The 23,995-nt window shown below is 39.3% G+C and overlaps 1 protein-coding gene across 2 annotated transcripts in view; it reads left to right on the forward strand.

Annotated features, from left to right (window-relative positions):
* Window positions 1-23,995, forward strand: part of LOC118812377 (copine-8) — a 180,591-nt gene that overhangs the window by 65,589 nt on the left and 91,007 nt on the right. For both annotated transcript variants that reach the window (XM_036577347.1, XM_036577348.1), the window contains exons 5-6: window positions 3,917-3,956; window positions 14,491-14,567. In XM_036577347.1, coding sequence (XP_036433240.1) covers window positions 3,917-3,956; window positions 14,491-14,567 — 117 coding nt within the window. The remainder of the gene's footprint in view (window positions 1-3,916; window positions 3,957-14,490; window positions 14,568-23,995) is intronic.

Consider the following 23,995-nt stretch of genomic DNA (forward strand, 5'->3'; position numbering starts at 1 on the left):
ATTCACTGAAGATTTGTCATGCAAGTGGACACAGGCAGTCTTCTGTTCCACATGGTGCATGTTAACAGTTTGCTCCACTCAGTTCCAAAGTGAAGTGTCAAAGGCAGATGGAAGACAGGATCCATGACGTTTGAGTAGGCTACGTGCACTCTGTTCCCCACTGACCTGACAAAGCTCCTTGCTTTCTGTGCCTCCACCCTGGACTGACCACATAGTCAGACCCTGGTCACTGCCCTCCGTCGTACACTCACTGTCTTTGTCTCTCCAGCTGGGTGGGATCGGTGTGTGTGTATGTGTGAATGGCTGTGTTCCTGTGTAAACATATGCCTTCATGTGTCACTGAGGTATTGCACTATTTATGTGTGCATGTGCACAGTGGGATGGAACATCACAGAGGCTTTCAGGGACTCCTTACAGCTCCTTACGTAACAAATTCAATTCTGGGCCTTATTACTACATAGCATGTAGCGAGAGATAGACACAGCCTGACATTTAGCAGCAGTAGGCTCATACATTGTGTGTGTGCTGTAGCCCTGTATGCATTAATGGTAATCATTTTGGTTGAAATATGAAATTGACAACCTTGAGTTATTGATTTTATGCTAATTCGAACTCCTACCATGTAGTATTCCAGCTTGATTTCATGGATTTCATGGGAGTCACAACACTGGATGAAGAACTGAAATTAGCATCCAGTAATGTTAATTAACTTCTTCAATGCCAATGCACTATATATATATATATATATATATATAAAACTATATATTTATATACAATAGACAGTACTGTGACAGTCTGAGACCACTCTTTCATTGGAAAAAAGCAGAAAAACTATATATAACATCATTTTTTGAATATTTGGCATGTCTATCTTTTGTCTTCATTATTCACTGCTAGTAGTGGGCGATATGGTGTAATACTGAGTAAAAAGAACCTGTAGTGCTACATTTTAAGAAATGCTTTTGAAAACTGTGAAAACAACAATTTTATTCAAAATTTGGCATACTGCGTTCCAGTAAAACAGGGCTAATTTTACTCTGTATATAATGAAACAGGCATTTGGTCAGGGTTCTACAAGTACTGACGACACCCACGATATGTTCAGAAAAGCATATTTTATTGTATTGTGACACAATTTATTACTGTAATGACATATATTGTCTAGCTCTAATTGTGGCATACACTCTCAGCAAAAAAGGTATGAAACTGTCCCTGGGGCAGTATCTCTCTTGTAAAGGGTACATCTTAGCATCTTTAGTCAGGGATCATAATTGTAGCATAATCCAGTGAACTTACATTTTCTAAGTTGTACTGACTCCACACGCCCCATCTCGTAATTTTATTTTATTGTTCTGTTTAAAACAGTAGGTTATGAAAAGGTACAAATACATACTTTTCATCTCTGAAAAATGTATTTAAGGTGCATAATTAGACCTTAAAACCACTGTTGTAACTTTGAGGGAACGTTTACATTGTTTGTACCTTGATAAACGAAAAATGAACCTGCAGAGTAACTATATTTGTAACAGTGTACAGTTATTTGTTTATAGTTATCCATACTTGTGGCTTAGTTGGCAGATATTGCATCTAAACAACAGTCAGGACTACAAACTGATGAACGTCATTCAGCTTGTAACGCATTACTTTCTTTGGCAATGCATGAGAGAGATGACATGCAGATTGTGTCATACACATGCACAGGAGCAGAGAGCGAGCGAAAGGGTGGAAACATCTGAAAGTGAAAGAAAATGTCTGTGTCTCAATCCGAGAAGTGTGAGTGTGTGCAGATGAAAGAGAACAGCAGGCTTTTATCTCAGAGCCACCGATGTGGAACGTCCCAATAATGACAATGAGATCCCATCTCATCATTTACAAAACAAGCTTGGCATCCAAACACACTTTTTTACAGCCTTTAATCATCGCATATTGTGTTTCTTGCTAGATACGATCATTTCAAAAACCATCGTGGCCTTTCTCATCAAGGATGTTGGACAGTTTTAATTCCTAATGAGTATCACCTTTCCATCAACACCAGGGATCCAGAAATGGAATATTTTATAATGTTCTGGAGTATGAAATGACTTGCAGTAGCGGCACACTAAATTTTGAGGCTCAGTGAGGGGCCACATGTGTCTTACAGTGATAATTAGAAAAAAAGTCAAATTTGCACAGTTTTAACCCTAAAATGCTGTTGATCAGCCAGAACACGTTTGATGTCTGAATGTTTGCTTCTTTAGTTTTGCACTGCAGCTACAAGGCTAATGCAGATAACAAGTAAGGAACAAGTAATAGAAGCTTATATGCAGCTTTCCTAAATCATAAAACACTATTAAAGGGGATTTTTCAAAAATTAGGCATAATTTAATCATTGAGACGTAAGCAGAATTGTTCAGAGTGGTCTGATATGAAATGCTGCATTGTAGAGAAACATACCAACTTAGATTTCTTTACAGTGGTAGTAATAGCAACCAGGGGTTACTGTGTCTATGATGCAGTCCCAGCTATTTTTATACTATCCACAACAACCAGTGAACCCACACATCCTCTGAGTTTTTCTGTGTAATATTTATAATGGTAAAATAGTGGTAAATCAAAAAAAATTTGGTGCAATTTTGCCTCATAACACCCTGCATATACCTCTCCATCATGAATGGTTTTTAAAAGTAGATTTTTAACAGTGTCTCAGCCATCAGGCAACATATTTGTAACCATTTCATGTAAAAGCATTCTGTAAGGTAGCTTTTAGAGGTGTTAAACTCTCCAGATGTCTGGTTCTAATCACTACCAATGTGGAAAATCTCTGACTTGTTAAGATGGATGGCTCTGTTTATGTCTTAACCATTGAATTATGTAGACATTTTGAAAAAAAAATTTGAATTTCACGTTTTTGCACATTTGACATAAAAGATGTTATCACGTGAAAAAAAGTGATTACAGGGAAAAATACGTGATTACATATAAAAACGTTCATACCCAGACATATATCGGGTCTGCTGGCTTGATAAGGTCAGCGCCCCGCTGACTTCTGGTCCGGCCTTGGACTACCCAGATTATTGTCCTGCATAGAAGCTCTAACTAGTGTTTATCTCCTCAAACTGATTTTAACCCTTTAATGTCCTCACCAAGAAAAAAGCAATGGAAGAATCTTTTTTTGGTTTTTTTTTTGTGTTTGGGGCAATAACAACCCCACAGTTTTTAAAATATTCACGTCTACCAAACTGTCAAGATGGCACTTTGTGGCAAAATCAGAACATATGTAGTGACTCAAAATATGCTCTACCAAAAAGTTAAGCAGAACATTAAAGGGTTAAATGCGCATGGCCTTTTATTTTAGAAAATAAACAAAAACAAACAACTGAGAGAGAAAAAAACGACTAGGCCTAATATAAAATGATTTTATAGAAAATGTTTTGGCTGACACTGTGTTAAATTAAAATTATTTACTAATTTGCAAAGTATAACGAAAGAAAGGAAGGAAGGAAAAATAAGTATATTTGACTGTGAGTGGAAAATGGTGAGTCTTGACTGATTTGTTACATTTGAGGTAAGGGGGACATTTTTGTGAATTTGCTATTTGCCAAACTATATTTTGAGCTATATTTGAGCTGGTGAGCTGCATGTCCTCAGGTAATTAGCATGTATGACTCATCCTCCAGCTAATGATCTGGCTAAAAAAAGAAGAGGTAGTCAATGTACAGTAACCTCTGCCTTTTTCTTTCACACTCTTTTCTCCAGCTCTGTACACAAACAAAGGCCTAATTAGCCAACTTGTCACTCTGAGTCTTTAGCATTTGGCTGTTAACGGCTACAGTTGAGACCTTTAAGAGGAAACCCTGCTAGATTTGTTCAATCACTGCTTGAATGTGTTGATATACTTCTTAATTCATGACTAAGCATATTTTTGTCTTTTCTGCAGGTATGATGTGGACTCAAAGAGCACCAACCTTTCTAAGCATGTGAGTTTACCACTTCTGCTCTCTTTTGGCTTTGTCAGCTGTGTTAATGATGCTTCACTAGCACTAGCACACTGCACACACTCCTAGTGTAATGGGGATATTACTGTCCACTTCACTGTAGCAGAGTGTGATGTGTTTATTTCAGTTGAAAAATGGAATGGCTTAGAGAGCTCGTCTGCATTATTCACTCCTGAAACCACTCACTTACAGACTGTTGTGTGATTATTAGTGCTGGCAAAGTTGATATGCCAATAAAGCAAAGTATCTACACCACTAATAAAGAAAAAAATGCATTTTCCTTGTTTGACCCTTCTGACCATCTGTAGTAGCTCAGGATGACACCCAGCTGCTCGAGAGCTGTATGTTGCTATGATAGAATGCAGCTCTTAAATGACTTTCGAAGTGATATAAGACTATGCTGGACAGTGTGCATGGGAGAACTATGAAAAGTCAACAAGCAGCAAACTAACAAAATTAACAGCAAAATGGAAAGCTCCAGTTCCCCATGAGAGCCTCCACTTTAACTATACCACATTAATTCAAACTAAGTAAGTACGTCCTACTGCAGTCAAAAAAAAACAATAAAGTATTCAGACCTTAGATGTATTATGGATTATGTATTGAGATAAGCTAGATACGCTATATTGCCAAAAGTATTCACATATGAACTTCAGTGACATCCCATTCTTAATCCATAGGGTTTAATATGATGTCGGCCCACCCTTTGCAGCTATAACAGCTTCAACTCTTCTGGGAAGGCTTTCCACAAGGTTTAGGAGTGCGTTTATGGGAATTTTTGACTATTCTTCCAGAAGCGCATTTGTTAGGTCAGACAGTGATGTTGGACGAGAAGGCCTGTCTCGCAGTCTCCGCTCTAATTCATCCCTAAGGTGTTCTATCGGGTTGAGGTCAGGACTCTGTGCAGGCCAGTCAAATTTTTCCACACCAAACTCGCTCATCCATGTCTTTATGGACCTTGCTTTGTGCACTGGTGCGCAGTCATTTTGGAACAGGAAAGGGACCGTCCCCAAACTGTTCCCACAAAGTTGGGAGAATGAAATTGTCCAAAATCTCTTGGTCTGCTGAAGCATTAAGAGTTCCTTTCACTGGAACTAAGGGGCCGAGCCCAACTCCTGAAATACAACCCCACACCATAATCCCCCCTCCACCAAACTTTACACTTGGCACAATGCAGTCAGACAAGTACCGTTCTCCTGGCAACCGACCAAACCCAGACTCGTCCATCGGATTGCCAGACGGAGAAGTGTGATTCGTCACTCCAGAGAACACATCTCCACTGCTCTAGAGTCCAGTGGCGGCGCTTTACACACTGCATTCGACGCTTTGCATTGCGCTTGGTGATGTAAGGCTTGGATGCAGCTGCTCGGCCATGGAAACCCACTCCATGAAGCTCTCTATGCTGTTATTGAGCTAATCTGAAGGCCACATGAAGTTTGGAGGTCTGTGGCAATTGACTCTGCAGAAAGTTGCTGACCTCTGTGCACTATGCGCCTCAGCATCCGCTGACCCCACTCTGTCATTTTACGTGGCCGACCACTTCATGGCTGAGTTGCTGTCGTTCCCAATCGCTTCCACTTTGTTATAATACCACTGACAGTTGACTGTGGAATATTTAGTAGCGAGGAAATTTCACGACTGGACTTGTTGCACAGGTGGCATCCTATCACGGTACCACGCTGGAATTCACTGAGCTCCTGAGAGCGACCCATTCTTTCACTAATGTTTGTAGAAGCAGTCTGCATGCCTAGGTGCTTGGTTTTATACACCTGTGGTCATGGAAGTGATTGGAACAACTGAATTCAATGATTTGGATGGGTGAGTCAATACTTTTGGCAATATAGTGTTTATCCAAAGCCTCATTTATAGGGTACTTTCTATTGGGAGGTGGCTGTCCCAAAACCTAACCCCTAAATTTCAACTTGTAAAAATATTTTTGTTTTTTTAAAGACCTTTTTGACTTGAATTGAATTTCTTTGAATTGAAACTGAAAGATTTATCATGAATTTAATAAAAAAAAATCATTCAGTATGTGATGTCTTATGTTTTCATGTCACTACTGAGCAGGAAGTGAGACTGCATCCCTGTCCCTCATGGCCACGTGGTGAGCAGTTAGATCCCATTGTAAATGTGTCCCAAAGTCTGAAAATGAGTGTGGAACATTAAGAATTGTCACCACAGAAACACATGTTTTCTGCAATTAAGTAAACTGTTGTGTTTTAATGAAAATATTATGATTGTGTGTACAACTGTTTAAAGCTGTTGTGTTTGCTAGTCATGTACTGAGTTATGCTCAAAATTAGCTAAAATTGTCGCTACTGAAACAGTCACTACCTAATGTGGGCCCTGGCCACCCGTGGGACGACACAGAGGGGAGACAGTCCATGTGGCTTCTCAATCCAGCTGCCTTCCATCCCTTTCAGTGGGGAGAGTTAGGAGAAACCAATCCATAGCTACTTTTTCCATCACTCTCTTGGCTTCCTGGGGTTCGGGTAACATCCAGCGGTGGGTGTTACTGAGGAGCTGGCCCATTTGTTGGCAGGGAGGAATATCCGGTTTAGAGAATATTTCTTTCTCTAGTCCATCATAGCCATGCAATTTATCAGGAGGAAGGGAGTAATAGACTAACTGGGCTTCACCAGTGAGGAAAGGGAGTAATATGGTGGCCCATTTGTCTTTCTCCCACAAATCCCACTCAGCTAGCATTTCAAAGTTGAAGAATTACACTTCTATATCATTGCAGGGGCTGAGTTTAGTGAGGAGACTGTGGGCTACTACCTTAGGATTAGGGAGGGGCAGGATTGAGCGGACCGGCAGGAGGATTGGAGCTCTTCTGTGAGGACTTATACGTTTGGGCCAATCCTGAAGAAAGGACATAAAAAAACGACTCTAACGTCAAAAAAATCTGTTACAATGTACGCATTCTCCACCAGTGTGGGCCTTGGCGACCCATGGGACAACACAGAGGGGAGAGAGTCACGACTAGGTCGGCATACTCAATAGAGGACCGTTTAGTTTGGAAAATGAAAAGAGGAGAAAGGTAAAATAAATAGTCAGTCAGTCCGAGGTAGCGTGGTCTTCTGCCACTGGATAAAAGGAGAAAAAACCCAGGAGGAGGACGCAGGAGCTCAAGCAGCAGCGGCTCATGGAAGGAAGCTTGAGGTTTTTTCCCATGGTGATTTTTCTGACAACCGCAAGCTAGTTGTCTGCAAAGAAAACAAAAGGAGAATGAGAACAGTGGTCTGTTACCCAGCACGACTCACCCTTTCTGTCTCAATCCTCTGGTTTTAAAGGGTAGTTTCAGGCCGTGGGGAAGAGGTGCAGCTAGGATCTCATTAATACGTCATAGTCGTGCCGGTTGTGGGTAGGACCAGGTCCTGGCCATGTGTAGACTGCTGTCTGCAACGTTGGTGCTGAAGTATTCTACCCTGTTCTTCAGCACCTTGGACAAGGCCCGTAACTCCTGGGTTGGCTTGAGATGGCCTGGATAGGTGTGGTGTTTGGGCCTGCCATGACATTAATCATTTGGTGAAGGTTCAGTAGTATTATGATTGTTTTGGTAGTAACAAAATGGAATGTTCAATCATTGGTTTTAATAAAGTAAACATAATTAAGCTAGAGTCATTCAAAGGAAAAGCATTGTAGTCTAAAATCCAAGTCAGTTTGAAAAACGTGTTCTTTAAACCAATTGAGATGAGAGGCTACGATCACAGATGAGCTATAGCCATTGAATGCATACATGAAATAGGTGATATAGACACTCATTGATTGGAACATGGAGCTGCTGTTGCTCTCACTGGATGTTGGTGGAGAAAATAGGAAATTTATGGAAATCATTTGATTGATTTTCATGTTCAGGTTCATGTGAGTCATGTGATACGTTCATTCAGTGTAATTAAGTAATTATTACTGAAAGTAACAAATACATTCTGATAAAGCTTATTTCATGTAGTTCTAACAGGATGCTCTTTAAATTGAAAAATCTTTCTTTTGGCTCAGATTGAAGCAAATAAGACAAGATCAAGATCAAGATTAATTACACAAACTAATGCTATTAATCCTGATTAATTATTTTAATAATTTGACAGCCTTAATGGTTACATTCGATATTTCATTCATTTGTTCATTCATTCATTCAGTAGGCAAAAACAAGAGTTAAAGGAACGGTTGGCTTACACAAATTTCATGCTGGGCTACAAGACTACTATAACAGAAGTCTATATAAGAAAGATTTTGCGTGACAATGACTTCCATTACTTGTTAGCTACATTGTCTTTGTAGCTCCATTGCAAAAGTAAAAGAGCAAACTTTGGACAATAAAAATGTCTTGACTGATTATATTTTGGGTAAGCGATTTGTGTACAGTTGATTTTGTGGTGAAACCTCTTCCTTGAAATAAATGGATCCAAAAGGCAATAAAAGAAATAATGAGATTATTAAAGCCATAAATTATCCTCAATAAAATCGTAAAGATACTGAAAACAAAGTTGGGCTGCACAATATGTTGTTTGTTAGTCGTTATTGCAATATTGGCCATTGCAATACTGGCTTGACTGAAGGCTGCAATAGCCCTCTTACTAATCACAAAATTGTAGCAATGGCAATAATAATACAATAAAATAAGACAAATAATCATAATAATCCACTAAATAGGTAGGGACTGATAGTAATGATAGTAATGCATAATATTGTTCTGCATGCTAAATTGCCCCTAGGTGTGATTGTGAGTATATATGTTTGTCTGTCTGCCCTGCAAGGGGCTGGCGACCTGTCCAGGGTGTGTCCTGCCTTCTGCCCAATGACCGCTGGGATAGGCTCCAGCTCCCCCTGTGACCCAGAAGGATAAGTGTGTGTGTGTATGCTCTGCAGTATCAGGATTTCAAAGAATAAATATTGCAACAGCAATTAACAAATGATACTGTGTAGCTTATCTTTACTGTTTTATTATTATTTTAGTTGAAAGAAAGTGAATGTAAATTATCCTGAATTTAAATAGGCCAAAATGATGTTAACCATATTTCAGTAAATTGTCACCTGAAAGAGGCTTGCAGAATTTGGGATCCACTAGGAGTGTGTGTTCATCATGGAAGTATTACTTCCCATTTCTCTTAACCTCTCTGTGTATACACACACACACACACACACACACACACATGGCTGTGTGGAGTTTATCTGTATGTGATTTGCTGGGAGAATGCCTTTGTGTAAACAGCTTTGTCGTTATTAGTGATAATATTTCCCGCAGTGTTTGCAGATGAGATGCGGCGCTGTAATGCACACACGCACACCCCTCCCTCTCCCAAACCCAAGTTTGTTTTGATAATTTGAGGGAATCTCTCTTGCTGTGTTTCCTTGCTGCAGTTTGTTTGGCAAACACACGACTGTGCGCTGTTCTGCCCTCAGCACTGACCTCAGTGGCTGTAACTTACCGCTGAAGTGTAGAGAAAGAAAAGGGGGACAGAAATCGAGAACGTAAAGAAGAATCCCTTTGATTTAGCAAAGTGCCTGCATAATTATATGAGCAGTATGTAAATAAAATCACTCAGAGTGGTTTGATGTGAAATGCTTACCGATAAAATGCTTACTGATAAAATGGTATACAGTTGTATGCAAAAGTTTGGGTCCCCCTGGTCAAACTGTATGTTTTTGTTTTGTTTTTTGGGAAAATAGGTTCCTATAAAGAGAACACACTTTTCAACCACAGCTCTTGCTTTTGTTCGGAATTAAATATATTAGGCGATAAAATTAAAGCATAAAATGTGACCTTTGCAAAATTATGGCACATTTTATATTTCATGTTTTCAAATTGTGCAGTAAAATTTGCAGAAAAGTTTATTCCATGTAGAAGTGGTAATGTGGTAATTTCTTTTTACTTAGAAAATCAACATAGCTTGTATGCCTACCAGGGGTGTTCAAACTTTTGCATGCAGCCGTATTTATGTTGTAGACACACCTCTCACCAATAGTGTAAAGAAATCCAGTCTGATTACTTCCTCTACAATGAACCACCTCACGTCAAGCCACTGTTGTTTACTCCTCAATGCTTTGTTTCTCCCTGTTTGTGACTATTTGTTTCTCTGTTATTCAGTTATATTGGTTTTACGGTTCCCTCAGAGTGTATTTTCCTTCAGCAGAGGCTGACCGGAATTGAGTGTCTCCCATAGAGGCAGTAAGTGAGCAGTGATAGTGCCTCACAGGATTTTCTCAGGCTTTAGTGGGAGGCAGATTGTTCAAGTCAATAAAGATTGTTAAAGTGCAGGAACATTTATTGCTGTGGTTAATGAAAACGTAGGAGCATTAAAGGCCTGTATTCTACACTTGTAATGTATTTTTGTCCCCTGAAGTCCACTTATAAATTCCAATCTCTTATTACCCTTAGCAATATACAGGCTATCACTCTGCCTTTAAAACTATCATTAGTACAGTAGAAAAATGACTACAAAGAGAGCATAATTAGTCATATTTAATTGAATTTAGTGTAGCACAGTATGTGAAATGTTGAATACAATAGATTTTCATAGTATTTTTGTGGCACTACTTTGTTCCAACCTATTAGATTGTTGGAAATTGTTTTATTTTGTTTTCTGTGCATTGTCCTTTGTTTTAATTGTTATTCATTGTTAAACAGTATTAATGCTGAAGGTTTTAAGAAGCCACATCCATTTCTTTTCTCGTGGTTTGAACAGTTACACCAATTGGCCTTACAACACCCCTAAGGAGGATGTGCTGGGGCAGAACACAGTAATGTATTTACGACAGGATTCAAATGTCCCACACTGCTCTGTATGACTCTATTGGGGGTGGGGGGTCAGTTGCATAGCATAAAAGCTGTGTGTCTGAGCTGCTGTTGAGATTGGGGTGAGACTAAGGCAGGTATACTGAGCGCTCTCTTTTTAATAAAACCATCATCCATCCATCCATCCATCATCTAAACCGCTTATCCTTCTGGGTCGCGGTTGGGTGCTGGAGCCTATCCCAGCTGTCATCGGGCAGAAGGCAGGATACACCCTGGACAGGTCGCCAGTCCATCGCAGTAAAACCATCATTATTTCTGCAAACCCCAGTCTCCTGAATCTCTTCCATGGCAATCAAATCAAATCAAAGATTTACAACAAGATGTCAGAAAAAAAGAGCGATGTGACATATCATGTGTCGTGGAAACTTCTTGAAGTATTGTGATAATTCATTTTTGCTGTATTGCCCACCTCTATACAGTATTGGGCAAATGTTTTAAACACCTAAGTAAATTGTTTTAAACCATTTGTCTCAGCAGTCATATCTTTGTACCAGTAACTCTGTGTAACATTGAAATAAATACAGATAAACATAAATGCAGTAAGTCTTAGGTGTCTGAGACCTTTGCACAGTACTCTATGTAAATTATCTCTGTTCTGATTGGCAGCCTTACATTGTGCCTCATTTAAAACACACTCTGAGCTGAAATTTATAGAACAAACTTTATTTGAATTGAAATTGTCTCAGTAATTTTCCCTACATCCTCCTCTACAGTAACTCTGCTACATACTGTCTGCAGTAGCAACACTCCGCATCACTTCAGGGTGAATGGGTGGGGCAAAACTGCTGTATGCTGAATTGACAGACATATATCGTGTAAATATGTTCATGGTTGTGATGTCACAGTTCACAAATGGACTGTATGGGCTGGGGAGTGAAAATCAAAATAAAAAAAAAATTTGCGTAAAATCAGGAAATTTGTTTTTACATGATAAGGGCTCCTTAAAGGAGGCATGTTTTTTACACTTTCAGACATAGTGGATGTAATGTTCTTTTGAGGCCAATGTTATTAAGCCTACGTTGTTAACAATTTTTATCTGATTAGAAAAAGTTACAAAGCAACATTTTAGCTGGACCCATGACATGTTGCTTTTATTTAGCAATATCGACTGTTGCTCTTAAGGCTGCTGTAACTAACATCCTGTCTTAGTGACTAAAGCATCAGCCCTGAGGTTCTTAAGAACTTTGTACATAAATAGGCACATAGCAAAATTTTGGTTCCATAATTTGTTTTTATTAAATGATGTTAATTAAAACTTTGTCAATTTGATATAAAATTATCATTTAATAAAATTAATTCATTAAAGGTTTTATCAGATTCTGCTAGCCTAATGCTGGCACTGCAATCACCGTTGGAACAAAGCCTTATCTCTCAATTTTTTTTAACGTAATTTGAAAATCTGCTACTATTTACCCTGTGCCAAAATTTCATGATGAAAAGACCAATAGAAATGATATAAAATGATTTAAAATAACGTTACATTGACTATGTTACTTTGAAAGTTAACAACATTTTGTCTTTCTCCTGCAAAGTTACTCTTATGGCTTTTATGGTTTTGTTCTAACAGCAATGATTTACTACCCAATAATCATGAGAAAATGCAAACTTACAAGCCAAACTTATAATCCACTCCACTTTATTATATATCCACTCCAGCCAGAGGAGCCACTGTATTGAGGCCAATGTTCCTCCATTCTAGCTAGACAAACTGTTCCTTTAAACATATTGCAATACATCTACTCCAGCCAGAGGAACTGTTCTACTTAAATGGGCCATCTATCCAGCTAGTGCAGCTATTGTGCTGAACACATTATGTTCCAGCCAGCCCCACCGATCTAAATCACCATCAGTTCCTCCAGCTCAGTGCCAGCTCTGAAACATGGCTCCTGTGCATCTGTGCCGGTAGTGTTTACCCCTGGAGGCACGGGGACACGCATACACACGGAGACACCCGGATGGCACTGAGGAGTAATTGAAAACATTTCCCAAGACTCCAGTTGTTTGCTCAAATCCCTCAGCTTCCAACAGCCTTCCCCAAATGAGCCCACAAATCACATGTGGCATTGTCTCAGTGCACCTAGTGCTCTTTTTGCCACCATCACAGGCACTAAAACAAAGAAAAAAAAATCAATATCACCCTCCCCTCTAGTCCAACCAGGAGAGACAAACCCCCTTTATCCAGCCGTTAGCCTCCCGGGAAACTTCTGCCCAGTCTAAAGCCATTAACGGACGTGTTAACATGTGAGGAGCCGGCAGGGCTAGCTGTGCTGTCGGCAGCAGGTGAGAATTAAAGAGAGAAGGCCATAGGGAGTGAGGAGCAAAATATGTATTTATTACACCCTGTTTGAGAGAGGGAGAGAGGGAGAAAGAGAGATAGCTGTGTCTCTTTTGCTTTATTGGATCTGGCTGTGGAGACCCTAACAGTAATTGTTACTGCTCATGGGAATGAAGCAGTGTCAGTGTTAATGCAGAGTTTTATAAATAGCTGGAGCTTGTGCTTCTTCAACAGCTATACCTTTTCACAGTCACTGCCGCTACTTCTTAGGAAAAACTTAGTGCCCTTTGCATAGCATTGGTTAGATAGATGGGTTTGCATAGATGGGTTAATCAGATGTAGGCAGTGTATACACTGTGGGCCTGTTTACAGCTGGCATTGACATGTGTTTTGCGCCAGGATCGTGTCTTGATATACTTTTCATTAAAATCTGTCCCCAGTGTGACCAGATGACATGACAAGCTTATGTAGGTGTCATGTAGCCCTATGAACAGTACCCTACAGTAAAGTGTTACGAAAATATCTTATACATTTTCAATAGTTCATTACTTTGTTATGACAGTGACGATAAAAACAGCCTATATTCACAATTGGATTGCACATATGTCTGTGCCAGAGTTGGTAGCTCTCTATTCTGTACTTTATGCAGCTCATTCATTTAAAAGTTTAATCAAACTTTTATGAGTAATAAGTCAACTGTTTCCATTAGCCACTGCAGCAAAGTCTTACTCCATTTTCCCCATTAACCTCTTGATCGTCTCAGCCAGCGTCCATGTGCTGCCTTTGCCAAACAAGCACTTCCAATCAGCCATGGCTCATTACGGTGCTGCAGAGAGTGCCGCCGGTGCTTCTGCTTGATTTTCCTCTTTGGTGTGTATCAAAGCTTTGGCTGTTAGAGCAGAGGTGAGGGTAGAACGTGTCCACTCGCAGTCCCGGGATCAGTTCAAGGGAAGTAAAACAAAGTTAATGCATCGTAATGACCACTGAGGGCAGTCGGATTGCAGTGTACCGCTGTGCCTCTCTCTCATTGCTGTTCTTTTCATGTTTCTCTGCTTTCAACTGCTCTGAAGATAGTCAGGCAGTCAGTCCTGTTGACTTTTTGTGAACAGTGTGCAGTATTGTTTTACTACAGTATTTTTGAGAATGTGTAACTGATAACGGGCCTATTTGGAGTGAAGGGCTCCTGTCTTGTTTAGTTATTATTTATTACACTGTAATATTGTTTCTCACTTATTCTCTGTCTCTCTCTCTCTCTCTCTCTCTCTCTCTCTCTTTCTCTCTCTCTTACACTCTCTCTCTCTCCCTCTCTCCTTTTCTGTTCCTGTTTCTCTCTCCCTGTCTCTTTCTGTGTTTCTCCCTGTCTCATTCTCACTATTGCTTTTTTCTCTGTAATTCTAATCATCTGATAATGCCTCTCTCTTTTTCTTTCTCTCGTCCCCCTGCAGGATTTCCTGGGTCAGGCGTATTGCACTCTGGGGGAGATTGTGGGTTCTCTGGGGAGTCGGTTAGAGAAGCCTCTGGGGTAAGAACCAGCGCTCATTTGCTTCTCCTTTATCCGTCCCCGAACAGATTACACCACATAAACTCTTTTACACAGACAGAGAGCTGATTCCCTCATGAATACTCATCATGTGAATACTCTTATTTTGACCAACTGAGGTCCAGTCGTCCCTCACAGGCTCCAGTCAGAGGCCACTGGGCAAAAAACCTGTTAGATCTGCACCGATGCAGTGTCATTAGCCATGATGTGAAAGTTCACTGAATGTAGAGCTGCTGTTGAAACACAACTGGATTTGCAAGAAGACATCAGTTTACTTACTTAGACATATTATGGATTCAGTACATTGCAGGGCTGTAAAATATATGTTAAAATAAGTTATACTAATATTCTTTTTTGCCTTGCAAATCAAAAATAGTTACATGCTATCCTGTTAAGTCATATTTACATAACACATATTTATCTGGTTTGTGTGTATATATATATATATATATATAAAACTGTACTGTACAATACAAGTTAAGTGTTTCTAATAAAATGGCCAATAAGTGTACACCTATTGAAATTGCCAGTGAGCGTAGATACAACATAAGTATAGTGGTGGTCATAAGCTGTAGGTGTTCGTCATTTCTTTAGTGCTGTAAAAAGTATCTTATGACACTTTATTGATTGTTTGTGGACTTTGTTAAATTTTGCACATTAAAGGCAGCTTGGTGTGTAAATCATCAAAACATCTTAGGTGATATACAGTCTTATGCAAAAGTTTGTGCGCTCCTGGTCGTATTTTTTCGATTTTTGCATATCTTCTTAAATTCGCCCTTAAAGGTGATTGCATATCACATGGTACCCATATTTTTCAAATCAAAGTACTCGGTCGTTTTTGTTGCTACTTTCCAAAACCGCTGCAGCTGTAAACTTTTTGCACGCCATTTTCCACATGTCTCTGAAGTCAACTGAATGAAGAATGAAGAGTTTCTGATGTGATGGTCCTTAGTGATTTCCTGAATGTCCATTGGTCAGTTTAACACAAAATCACGATGAGAGGCAGATGCTGTGTATCTCCATCTCTATTGTCTCCTGTATGATCTCCTGATAAAATGGAATTGAAAGGCCAGACTCTACAGTTTTAATAAATATTTGAACCATATTTCTGTGCTGTATTGTCGCAAAGATAGAGACACATTTTTAGAAACATCAAATTTGACACATGGGCAAATTTGTGGACCCCAGAGTATTAATGTTCTTTTTGCAAATAATACATCCTCTAAAGGGAATGGAGTTAAATGTGTCATTTGCCAGCACATTTTAGGGCACAATTTCTATTTATTTCCTATATTTAACATGCTGGAAAAAAATAAAACAATTTGTTTTCCATAAAAACTTTTGCACATGCTATATTTTATGTTTTATTTTTTTGAATGCTACATTCAGCAAATATAAAGAGTAATTGTGCTTTAAACTTTGTGTAAGTGTGTCCCATACAGAACATGTGATAACTTACTTTCACTTGGAAAAATAATAATGATAATAGGAATAATAATATCAGTAATCACAAGTTTAATTTATGTAGTATCTTTCTCAAACCTAAGAGTGCTTTACAATTACAAATCAACATCAAACAAAACATACACACACAGCTGACAGGGAGAAAAACTCTCCTGACCTTGTGCAGTCACCTGGCTTGTGGCCCAGTCAAACCCAGTCCCCAGCACATAGCCTAGTCAAACTCCACTGTCATGGTGCAAAGTCCCCGGCTTGCAGCTTCCTCAGTCTCCAGTACTACTATGAAAAGTTTCCCACTTTGTGGCCCGGTCAAGCACGGTGAAGAGTCTCTTGGCCCACGGCCCAGTCAAACTCCACTACCATAATGAAAGGTGTCCCAGTTAGTGGTTCAGACAAACTCTGCTACTGTAGTGAAAAGTGTCATGGCTTGCAGCCTAGGAAACCTCACTACCACAATGGAAAGTGTCCCGGGTCACGTCCCAGTCTACCCCCCTTTCGCAGTTTAAAGTGTCCCAGCTGGCAACCCAGTCAAACTTTGCTACTGCAATGAAGACTCTCGCAGCTTGCAGCCCAGTCAACCTCCTCCACAGTGATGCAAAGTCTCTCAGTTAATGATGCAAAATCTCCTTGGCCCAGCAGGGAAATCTGAAAACAAAACAAATTACAAGCATACTACACGCAGTATAAAACAAACAAACAAAAACCCAGTGAAAAGTGGCTGCCAAAATGTGCTCAGCATTCTTACACCAGACCACACACACAAGGAATAAAACATGTAATTTGACCAGTGGTCAAACTTTTGTACAAGGCTGTAACAACAGTCATCCAAAGGCGATGGAAAGGGGGAAAACAAAGAGGTTGTTTTTTGGCATCTGGTGATGACATCTACTTGTATCCCACCCCTCTAATCAAGCCTAGGGTGTGCCTAATGAAGTGGCAAATCAGGCGAATATAGGAGTGGCTGCTACTTCAATATTATCCAACCTGTAGACTGAACAAGGTGGAGTTGGCCCTGTATGTACGCAGGCTTTAGGGTGTAAGGGAGTGGAGGAAGGATTGTGGCAGTGCTGTTTTGTTGTGGTTGAGTAAGATGACATGCTGTTAAGAAAGTGTGTGTATGTGCGTGTGTGCAAATGCGAGAGGGAAAGGGTGCAGTTCAAACTCACTAATGAGCTGTTTGCTCGCTGCTGATGCTCATTATTCTGAAGCTGCTTGTTAAAGTCTTTATTCAAATCCCTCAGTCTGAGGCGTTCTATTTCTCTCTCTCTCTAAGAAATTATCCATTGTAGGCTACACGTATGTGCCGTTTGAAAAAAGAAAATGTGCAATAAAACATTCTTTTTGTCTCTCGCTCTCTCCCTCTCTCTCTCTGCCTCTATTGTATGCTAACGGCTAGGAAACCCCATGATATGAAAACAAGCCCATAAACACACTGCTTCTCGCTTTCATTTTCAGCACTAAAAGCAGCAGCTAACGCTTACTGGAACATAATGAGTGCCAGTCAGCACAGCTTGTGGAGTAACAGCACGGAGAACCGAGAAGGGAGAGAGAGGCGTTAAACTTTTGTTGTGTTTTTTTTCTTTTAATTTACATAGTACTTACCATGTACGATTGCTTATACAATGCTTTATGTCCTGGGCTACTGTGGTTGTCCTGTGATTAAATTGAATGCCATTGAAAAGAGAGAGAGAGAAAAATATTGGTAAGTTGTGTAAGGTGTGTTAACACATTAAAGGGCCCATATAATATAAGGAAGACCTAATTTTCTTCACTTTTTTAAGTTTGATGTACTATGTAAACATTGTTAGATGTTTACAATGTACAGTTTAGTCCCACATCCTTATATAGAAACTAAGCTGCAAAAACAGCCCATTTTGAAGCCATTGTTTTTGTGATGTCATAAAAAAGATGCATTTACGTATGTTCACTGGGCCCTTCTCCATTTGGAGTGGGAAACCATGTCACAGGTTACGGGGCTTAAAAAGATGCTTAAAATATGAGGCACGGCTCCAAAAGTCAGTATGTACATTTACACAGCTGAAAGATTAAATCACACTTTCCCCCTATGATTTCTGTGATTTTTCTTTTTTATCCTGTTTTAAAGTCGCTCTGCATATGTAAAACAGCTTGTCACAAGGAAGAAAGTTGGAGGTTTAAGAAAGTTGGAGGTTTAAATTAAGAATTTGTATAAAACAGATTATTGTTTACCTTTTATATCATCAACATTTTACTACATTAAAATGATGTATTTTATTAAAAAAATTGATTTGTCACAAATTTGATCACTGATTATCAGTTATCAGGACTCTTATGATACATTTTAACAAAGTATTTTTCAGCTCTATTAAACTGCTTCCTTGGGTCAAAGCTCATCACAGAGGAAGCATCTCAAGACATGAGAAGGCGAGTCCACACTTGCTCACTATTTTTTATTAATTTATTCATAATTTTGTTTATCAGACAGCACATAACTTCCTTGTGTCACCGGTGTTATGTGCTTTAATGGCTGGGTAATTACATTTTTTGTTTGTTATTACTGATTTTAAATAGTTGCACAAGGTCACCTGACCACCGATGAGTCAGCCAGTTTACAACATCCTCAGTTTTAACCAGAATGTCACTGGTGTCACAGTCACTGGTGTTACACCATAATCATACAACGCCAGTGACTGTAATATACGTTTGGAATTAAGCTCTCCTTTTTGCATGTATAATAATAGGAGATGTTTTGGACATATTAAGATTATTTAGTTTTGGGATGAAAGGAATTGATTTTTTAAAAATGTGTCCACCTGAATTCACACTCCAAATGGAGAATGACCCTCACCTCATCTTACAGCAGTGCAGGCCCACCCATTAACAGTAAAGTTATAATGAGTGTTTCAGCCTTGAAAGTTTTGAATAAAGGTCCTTTAAACAGAAACGTTAGCTCAACACAGATTGATTGAGTGCTAGTATAAAGTATAATGCAATATGCAAATGAGCCATCTGACCATATCACAGAGCATTTTCTGTGTATCCTGAAAGACTCACAGTTCCAGCTGAGTGTTTCTGTAAGTGTTCTGACGAATGAAGATATTCTAATATTCTAATGTTTTATCGCGTTACATTATTGATTCACCAGTATGTTTAAAATATATTTTTGTTTTGTTATGGCAATATGTAACAGTACAGTCTAGTATTTTGCCCCTATTGTGCAGCGGTTATTGTACATGCTGTGTTAAACTCTGAGGCTAATCCACTGCTTACTGGTCTCTCCTCCTGGTGAAACTGTGGCTGACTGTGGTATAATCTCCATGGAAATAGCCCTGGTCACATAGTGGCCCTCTACCTTTACAGAGTGCAAAACCATGTCTCCTCAGTGCCCCTTTTTGCACTTTTCCTTCCATATTACAGAAACTGAGTTGAAAAGCTGCTGTGTTTTTATTCTGTTTCATGCTGAAGCTGGTATAGTTTTTCTGTTACACAACATAATAGATACACATTTAATGTATCTGTAATAGACAATAGAGTATTGTCATAAATAGTCATAAATTGTCATAAATGAGTAAATTATTGCTATATTAAGAACAACTGCATGTATCATAAAAAAGACCAGATATAGAGAGCCTGTAAACACCACCAACAACAGGTGCATAAATTACATGGTAACAAGAAGCTGATTGGACGTCAGTCCATTATCTTATTGTATTTATTTTTTACTAGTGATTAGATTTTCCATGTTCCTTCTCAACTCATTTTTACATGTGGCTGTACTGTTTTGCTGGTGTGTTATGTCCATTCCAGCTTCTTCACAAACCTCAGAAAAACAAAATCGGGATACATATGTATTGTGAAAAAATCAAAGTATGATCATGTTATATAACCATATCGCCAAACGCTACAGCCGTGATTTATAGGTGTATTGCGCTCCAGTGAGCGGCATTATTAAAGGGGATGTTTTTGAGTACGGCTAAACCGCATTAGGACGGTGCACCTGCACCTCTGCCCTGTTGGGGGCACCTTTAACAACCCTAATGACTGTTAATTACACATAATTACACAGCTCAATCAGCACACAGGGCTGCGTTTGGGAGTCTCTGCGTGAGGAAAGGAAAATGGGGGAAAAATAGAAAAAGAAATCGCGCAGTGGGTCTCCACTGCTATTTCAGGCCCTGTCAGCGGATGGCAGGACAGAAAGAGAGAAAGAGAGAGAGAGAGAGAGATAGTATGTACGTATGTGTATGTGTAAACAATCTATCTGTCTCTCTCTCCTTCTCTTTCTCTCTCCCCAATTCAATTTCAGTTAGCTTATCTCTCTATCTATCTGTCTATCTATCTATCTATCTATCTATCTATCTATCTATCTATCTATCTATCTATCTATCTATCTATCTATCTATCTGTCTATCTACATCTTTGTCTGTCTCTCTCTCTCTCTTCCCTGTCTCCTCCTTCTATATATCGCTCTCTCCCTCTCTCTCTATCTGTCTCTCTCTGTATCTCTCTCTTATCTTTCTCAGTCTCTCTCTCTCTCTCTTTCATTGCTCACTGACACTCTGATGGAGCATCCTGCTTTACAGAGACTTGTCTTTCTTCCTAATCTTTCATTTCTCAAACTGTTCACTTCTCCTCCTGCCCTTTCCCTCTGCAGTTGATTTATTTTGTATCTTTGAACTCCAGCGGGGTTTATTTTTTGGATCGCCCACATAGAGGGTCATAAGAGTGTAGCGCAAGTCTGCTTTTCATAAGCAAGGAGTTAAAAGCACTTCAGTTGGAGCACAGTGGCTTTAATTTCCTTCTCATTCATAAATCTTTAACCCACATACACTTCCAGTCTCCCTCTCATTTTTCCTGAACTCAGTTCCGTTAAGCAGAAGTTGTCTACCTCTTTATACAATGTGAACATTTCTTGATAAAAGGACCAATAGACATTCTGCTGACCTATCCATACTCTGCCCACAAATGCACTCTTTCATGGCACTTGTTATGAGGTTGGACATCCCATTTAACCTGATGAGAAAAAGGACCCTGTAACTTTTTTTCTCTGTCAGATGTTTGTAGTGAGTTATTAAAGGCACACTTCAGCCAGACCTCAGCCTTTTGGTGATGTATCTTGAAAGTAGTAGGAACATAAAAAAAACCAAAGCTGGTTTGTGGTGGATTTTCAGGGTGGGCAGTTTGAAATGTTTTCTAGCTTCTTATCAGTAATGTTAGCTTCCACAGTAATGTTAGTTATCTGGCTACCTTCTGGATTTGACAACTAACAAAACAATATAAAAAAATACATTTGAAACACATTACAGGCAATGCAGGTGTGTGCATGCACATGCAACCCTCCAGCACTTCCTTTATGGCCCCCAAAAATCCACCCCAAAGCAGGTTTTTCAAAAGTTCCTCCCACCTTCAAGATGCATCATCAGAAGGAGGTTTTTCTAGTCTAGCTGGCATGTCCCTTTAATTTCTATTAGTTAACATCCATGTCTGATGTCTTTTTGTTAGGTAATCGAGCCAACATTAGCATGGTGACTAATTTAGTGTCACCTAAAGCCAATGAGCTAAAACAGCATAGTTTAGTTCAGTAGCATAGCATTTTAAACTGTAAAGTTTAAAGTTGTCATGAATGTAATGTCCAAGCTAAATTCATGAGTGAATGGGACTTTTGTGTAAATCTTGCCCAAACTTGCAGCAGTTTCTACAAAAGAAAGCTTTGGTTGGCACAGCATGAGTATTTTTTAATTTAATTTAATATTTAATTACATTTTTTAAGATTGTTTCTTTCTTCTCCTAGAAATGTACAATTTCTGAGAAACAGGATTTGACGGTGATGTCGAGTAAAGACCAGTAAGTCTTACAAGATGAGTAGATGGGTCTGAAGAAGCTTTGTGAAAAGATTTCCAGGTAAACAGCAAGTGTTTGGCAGCTGTAGCTGGAGTAGTAGCCTGGACACATTACCAAAACATCCGTACAAGCCTCAATGAGAAAACAATGGCTTGATTTGCCCACCAGTATGCTGCAATAAGGCCTATTTGTGAAGCCGAATGGCCATCAGATCGGCTCGTCTGAGGCCTTTTGAATGGGATAAATTTAACAAAAGATGGAGAGGTCACTTATTTAGTACCTCTCTTTGAAACAAAAAGAGACAGAGAGAGATAGTTAAAGAGAGAGAAAATGGAGAGAGAGAGAGAGAGAGAGAGAGGAAGAGGCACTTGAGCTGAGCATGTAGATTGCTTTTAATGATAATTGTTATTTCATTCAGGTCCCTGTCGATGGATGGGGGGATAATTGCACCCGCGCCAATGGAAAAAACAGCCATTCCGCCACAGTGTCGCCAGTACTTAATTAGCTCACGCTCTCGAGATGCTGATTGCAAATTCATGTGTCTTGATTAGGACTTTCAGGAAGGTAGTCACACAGTATAGAGCAGAGTTGGGGAATGTGTGTGTGTGTCTATACGTGTGTGTGTCATGTAATAATATGCATCTCTGTCACTGTGGAGGGTGATTAGACAAAGAATCTTGAGAAGCAACTTTTGTAAAGAGGTTAGATCCTATAGAAGTTGATCTCACAGAGGGTTGAAGTGGTAGTTTGACTAAAAATAAAATCATCCGTACGTCAAATGTAGTCAGTCAGTCAAGACATGTTCGGTGTCAGAAGTTTGCATCTTTAGTTTGGCACTGGAGCTATGAGGCTAATGTAGCTAGCAAGTAGTAAGTCATATGCTAACCCAAGACCGTATACGTGCTCTATTGGTTGGCGTGTACAATAATTGTGTTTTCTATGGCCGTTATTCAAGTTATTAGTGAGATGAGGTGAGTAATAGAGCTAGCGGGTCAACTCTACGAGCTTCACACCACAGTGCTGGAAATCCTGTCAGTGAGGCACTAATAATCTCTTTAAGAAAGCATCAGATTCTATAATGTGTTTTTTGTGAAGCACCTCATGGACCTGGCTTGTAACTCACTCACTCATGTTTAGCAGGCTGAGAATTCTGCACAAGGGGGAGTCATCAGCACTCAAATAGCTTTTGATGCTTCATAAAAGCAGCACTTCACATCAGTGAGACTGTGTCTTGGTTTAACAACATCTGAAGAAAATGTCAACAGTAAGGGGCAATGATAACATGCTAAGCCTGTGTTTTGTTATTGTAAAAAACAAGGATAATGCCATTAAACACAGTTATAACTCTGTGGTTTGTGTCACTCATTGTACATGAGGATTTATTAAGTTGTTACGTAATCTCAAATAGACATTTTGTTTCTTACATTGTATGACGTATCATTATGTACAAACATGGACAAAAATACATACAGTGGTGCTTGAAAGTTTGTAAACGCTTTAGAATTTTCTATATTTGACCTAAAACTTCATCAGATTTTCACACAAGTCCTAATAGTAGACCAAATTAAACAAATGAGACACAAATATTACACTTGGTAATTTATTTAATGAGGAAAATGATCCAATATTACATATCTGTGAGTGACAAAAGTATGTGAACCTTTGCTTTCAGTATCTGGTGTGACCCCCTTGTGCAGCAATGACTGCAACTAAACATTTCCAGGAACCGTTGGATTAGTCCTGCACATCAGCTTGGTGGAATTTTAGTCCCCCGTACAAAACAGCTTCACCTCTGTTATGTTGGTGGGTTTCCTCCAGATGTCCTGACATTTTCCTTTAGAATTTGCTGGTATAATTCAGAGTTCGTCCTGGCCCAGATACAGCAAAACAGGCCAAAACCATGATACTACCACCACCATGTTTCACAGATGGGACAAGGTTTTTATGCTGGAATGCAGTGTTTTCCTTTCTCCAGACATAACGCTTCTCATTTAAACCAAAAAGATCTATTTTGGTCTCATCCATCCACAGAACATTGTTCCAATAGCCCTCTGGCTTGTCCAGTATAGCTAGCAAATCAACTTTAGCAATAACTGCCAAATTAGTCTTAGAGCTTCAGTGCAAAACTA

Source organism: Colossoma macropomum, unplaced genomic scaffold, assembly GCF_904425465.1.
Source record: "Colossoma macropomum unplaced genomic scaffold, Colossoma_macropomum, whole genome shotgun sequence".
NCBI lineage: Eukaryota > Metazoa > Chordata > Actinopteri > Characiformes > Serrasalmidae > Colossoma > Colossoma macropomum.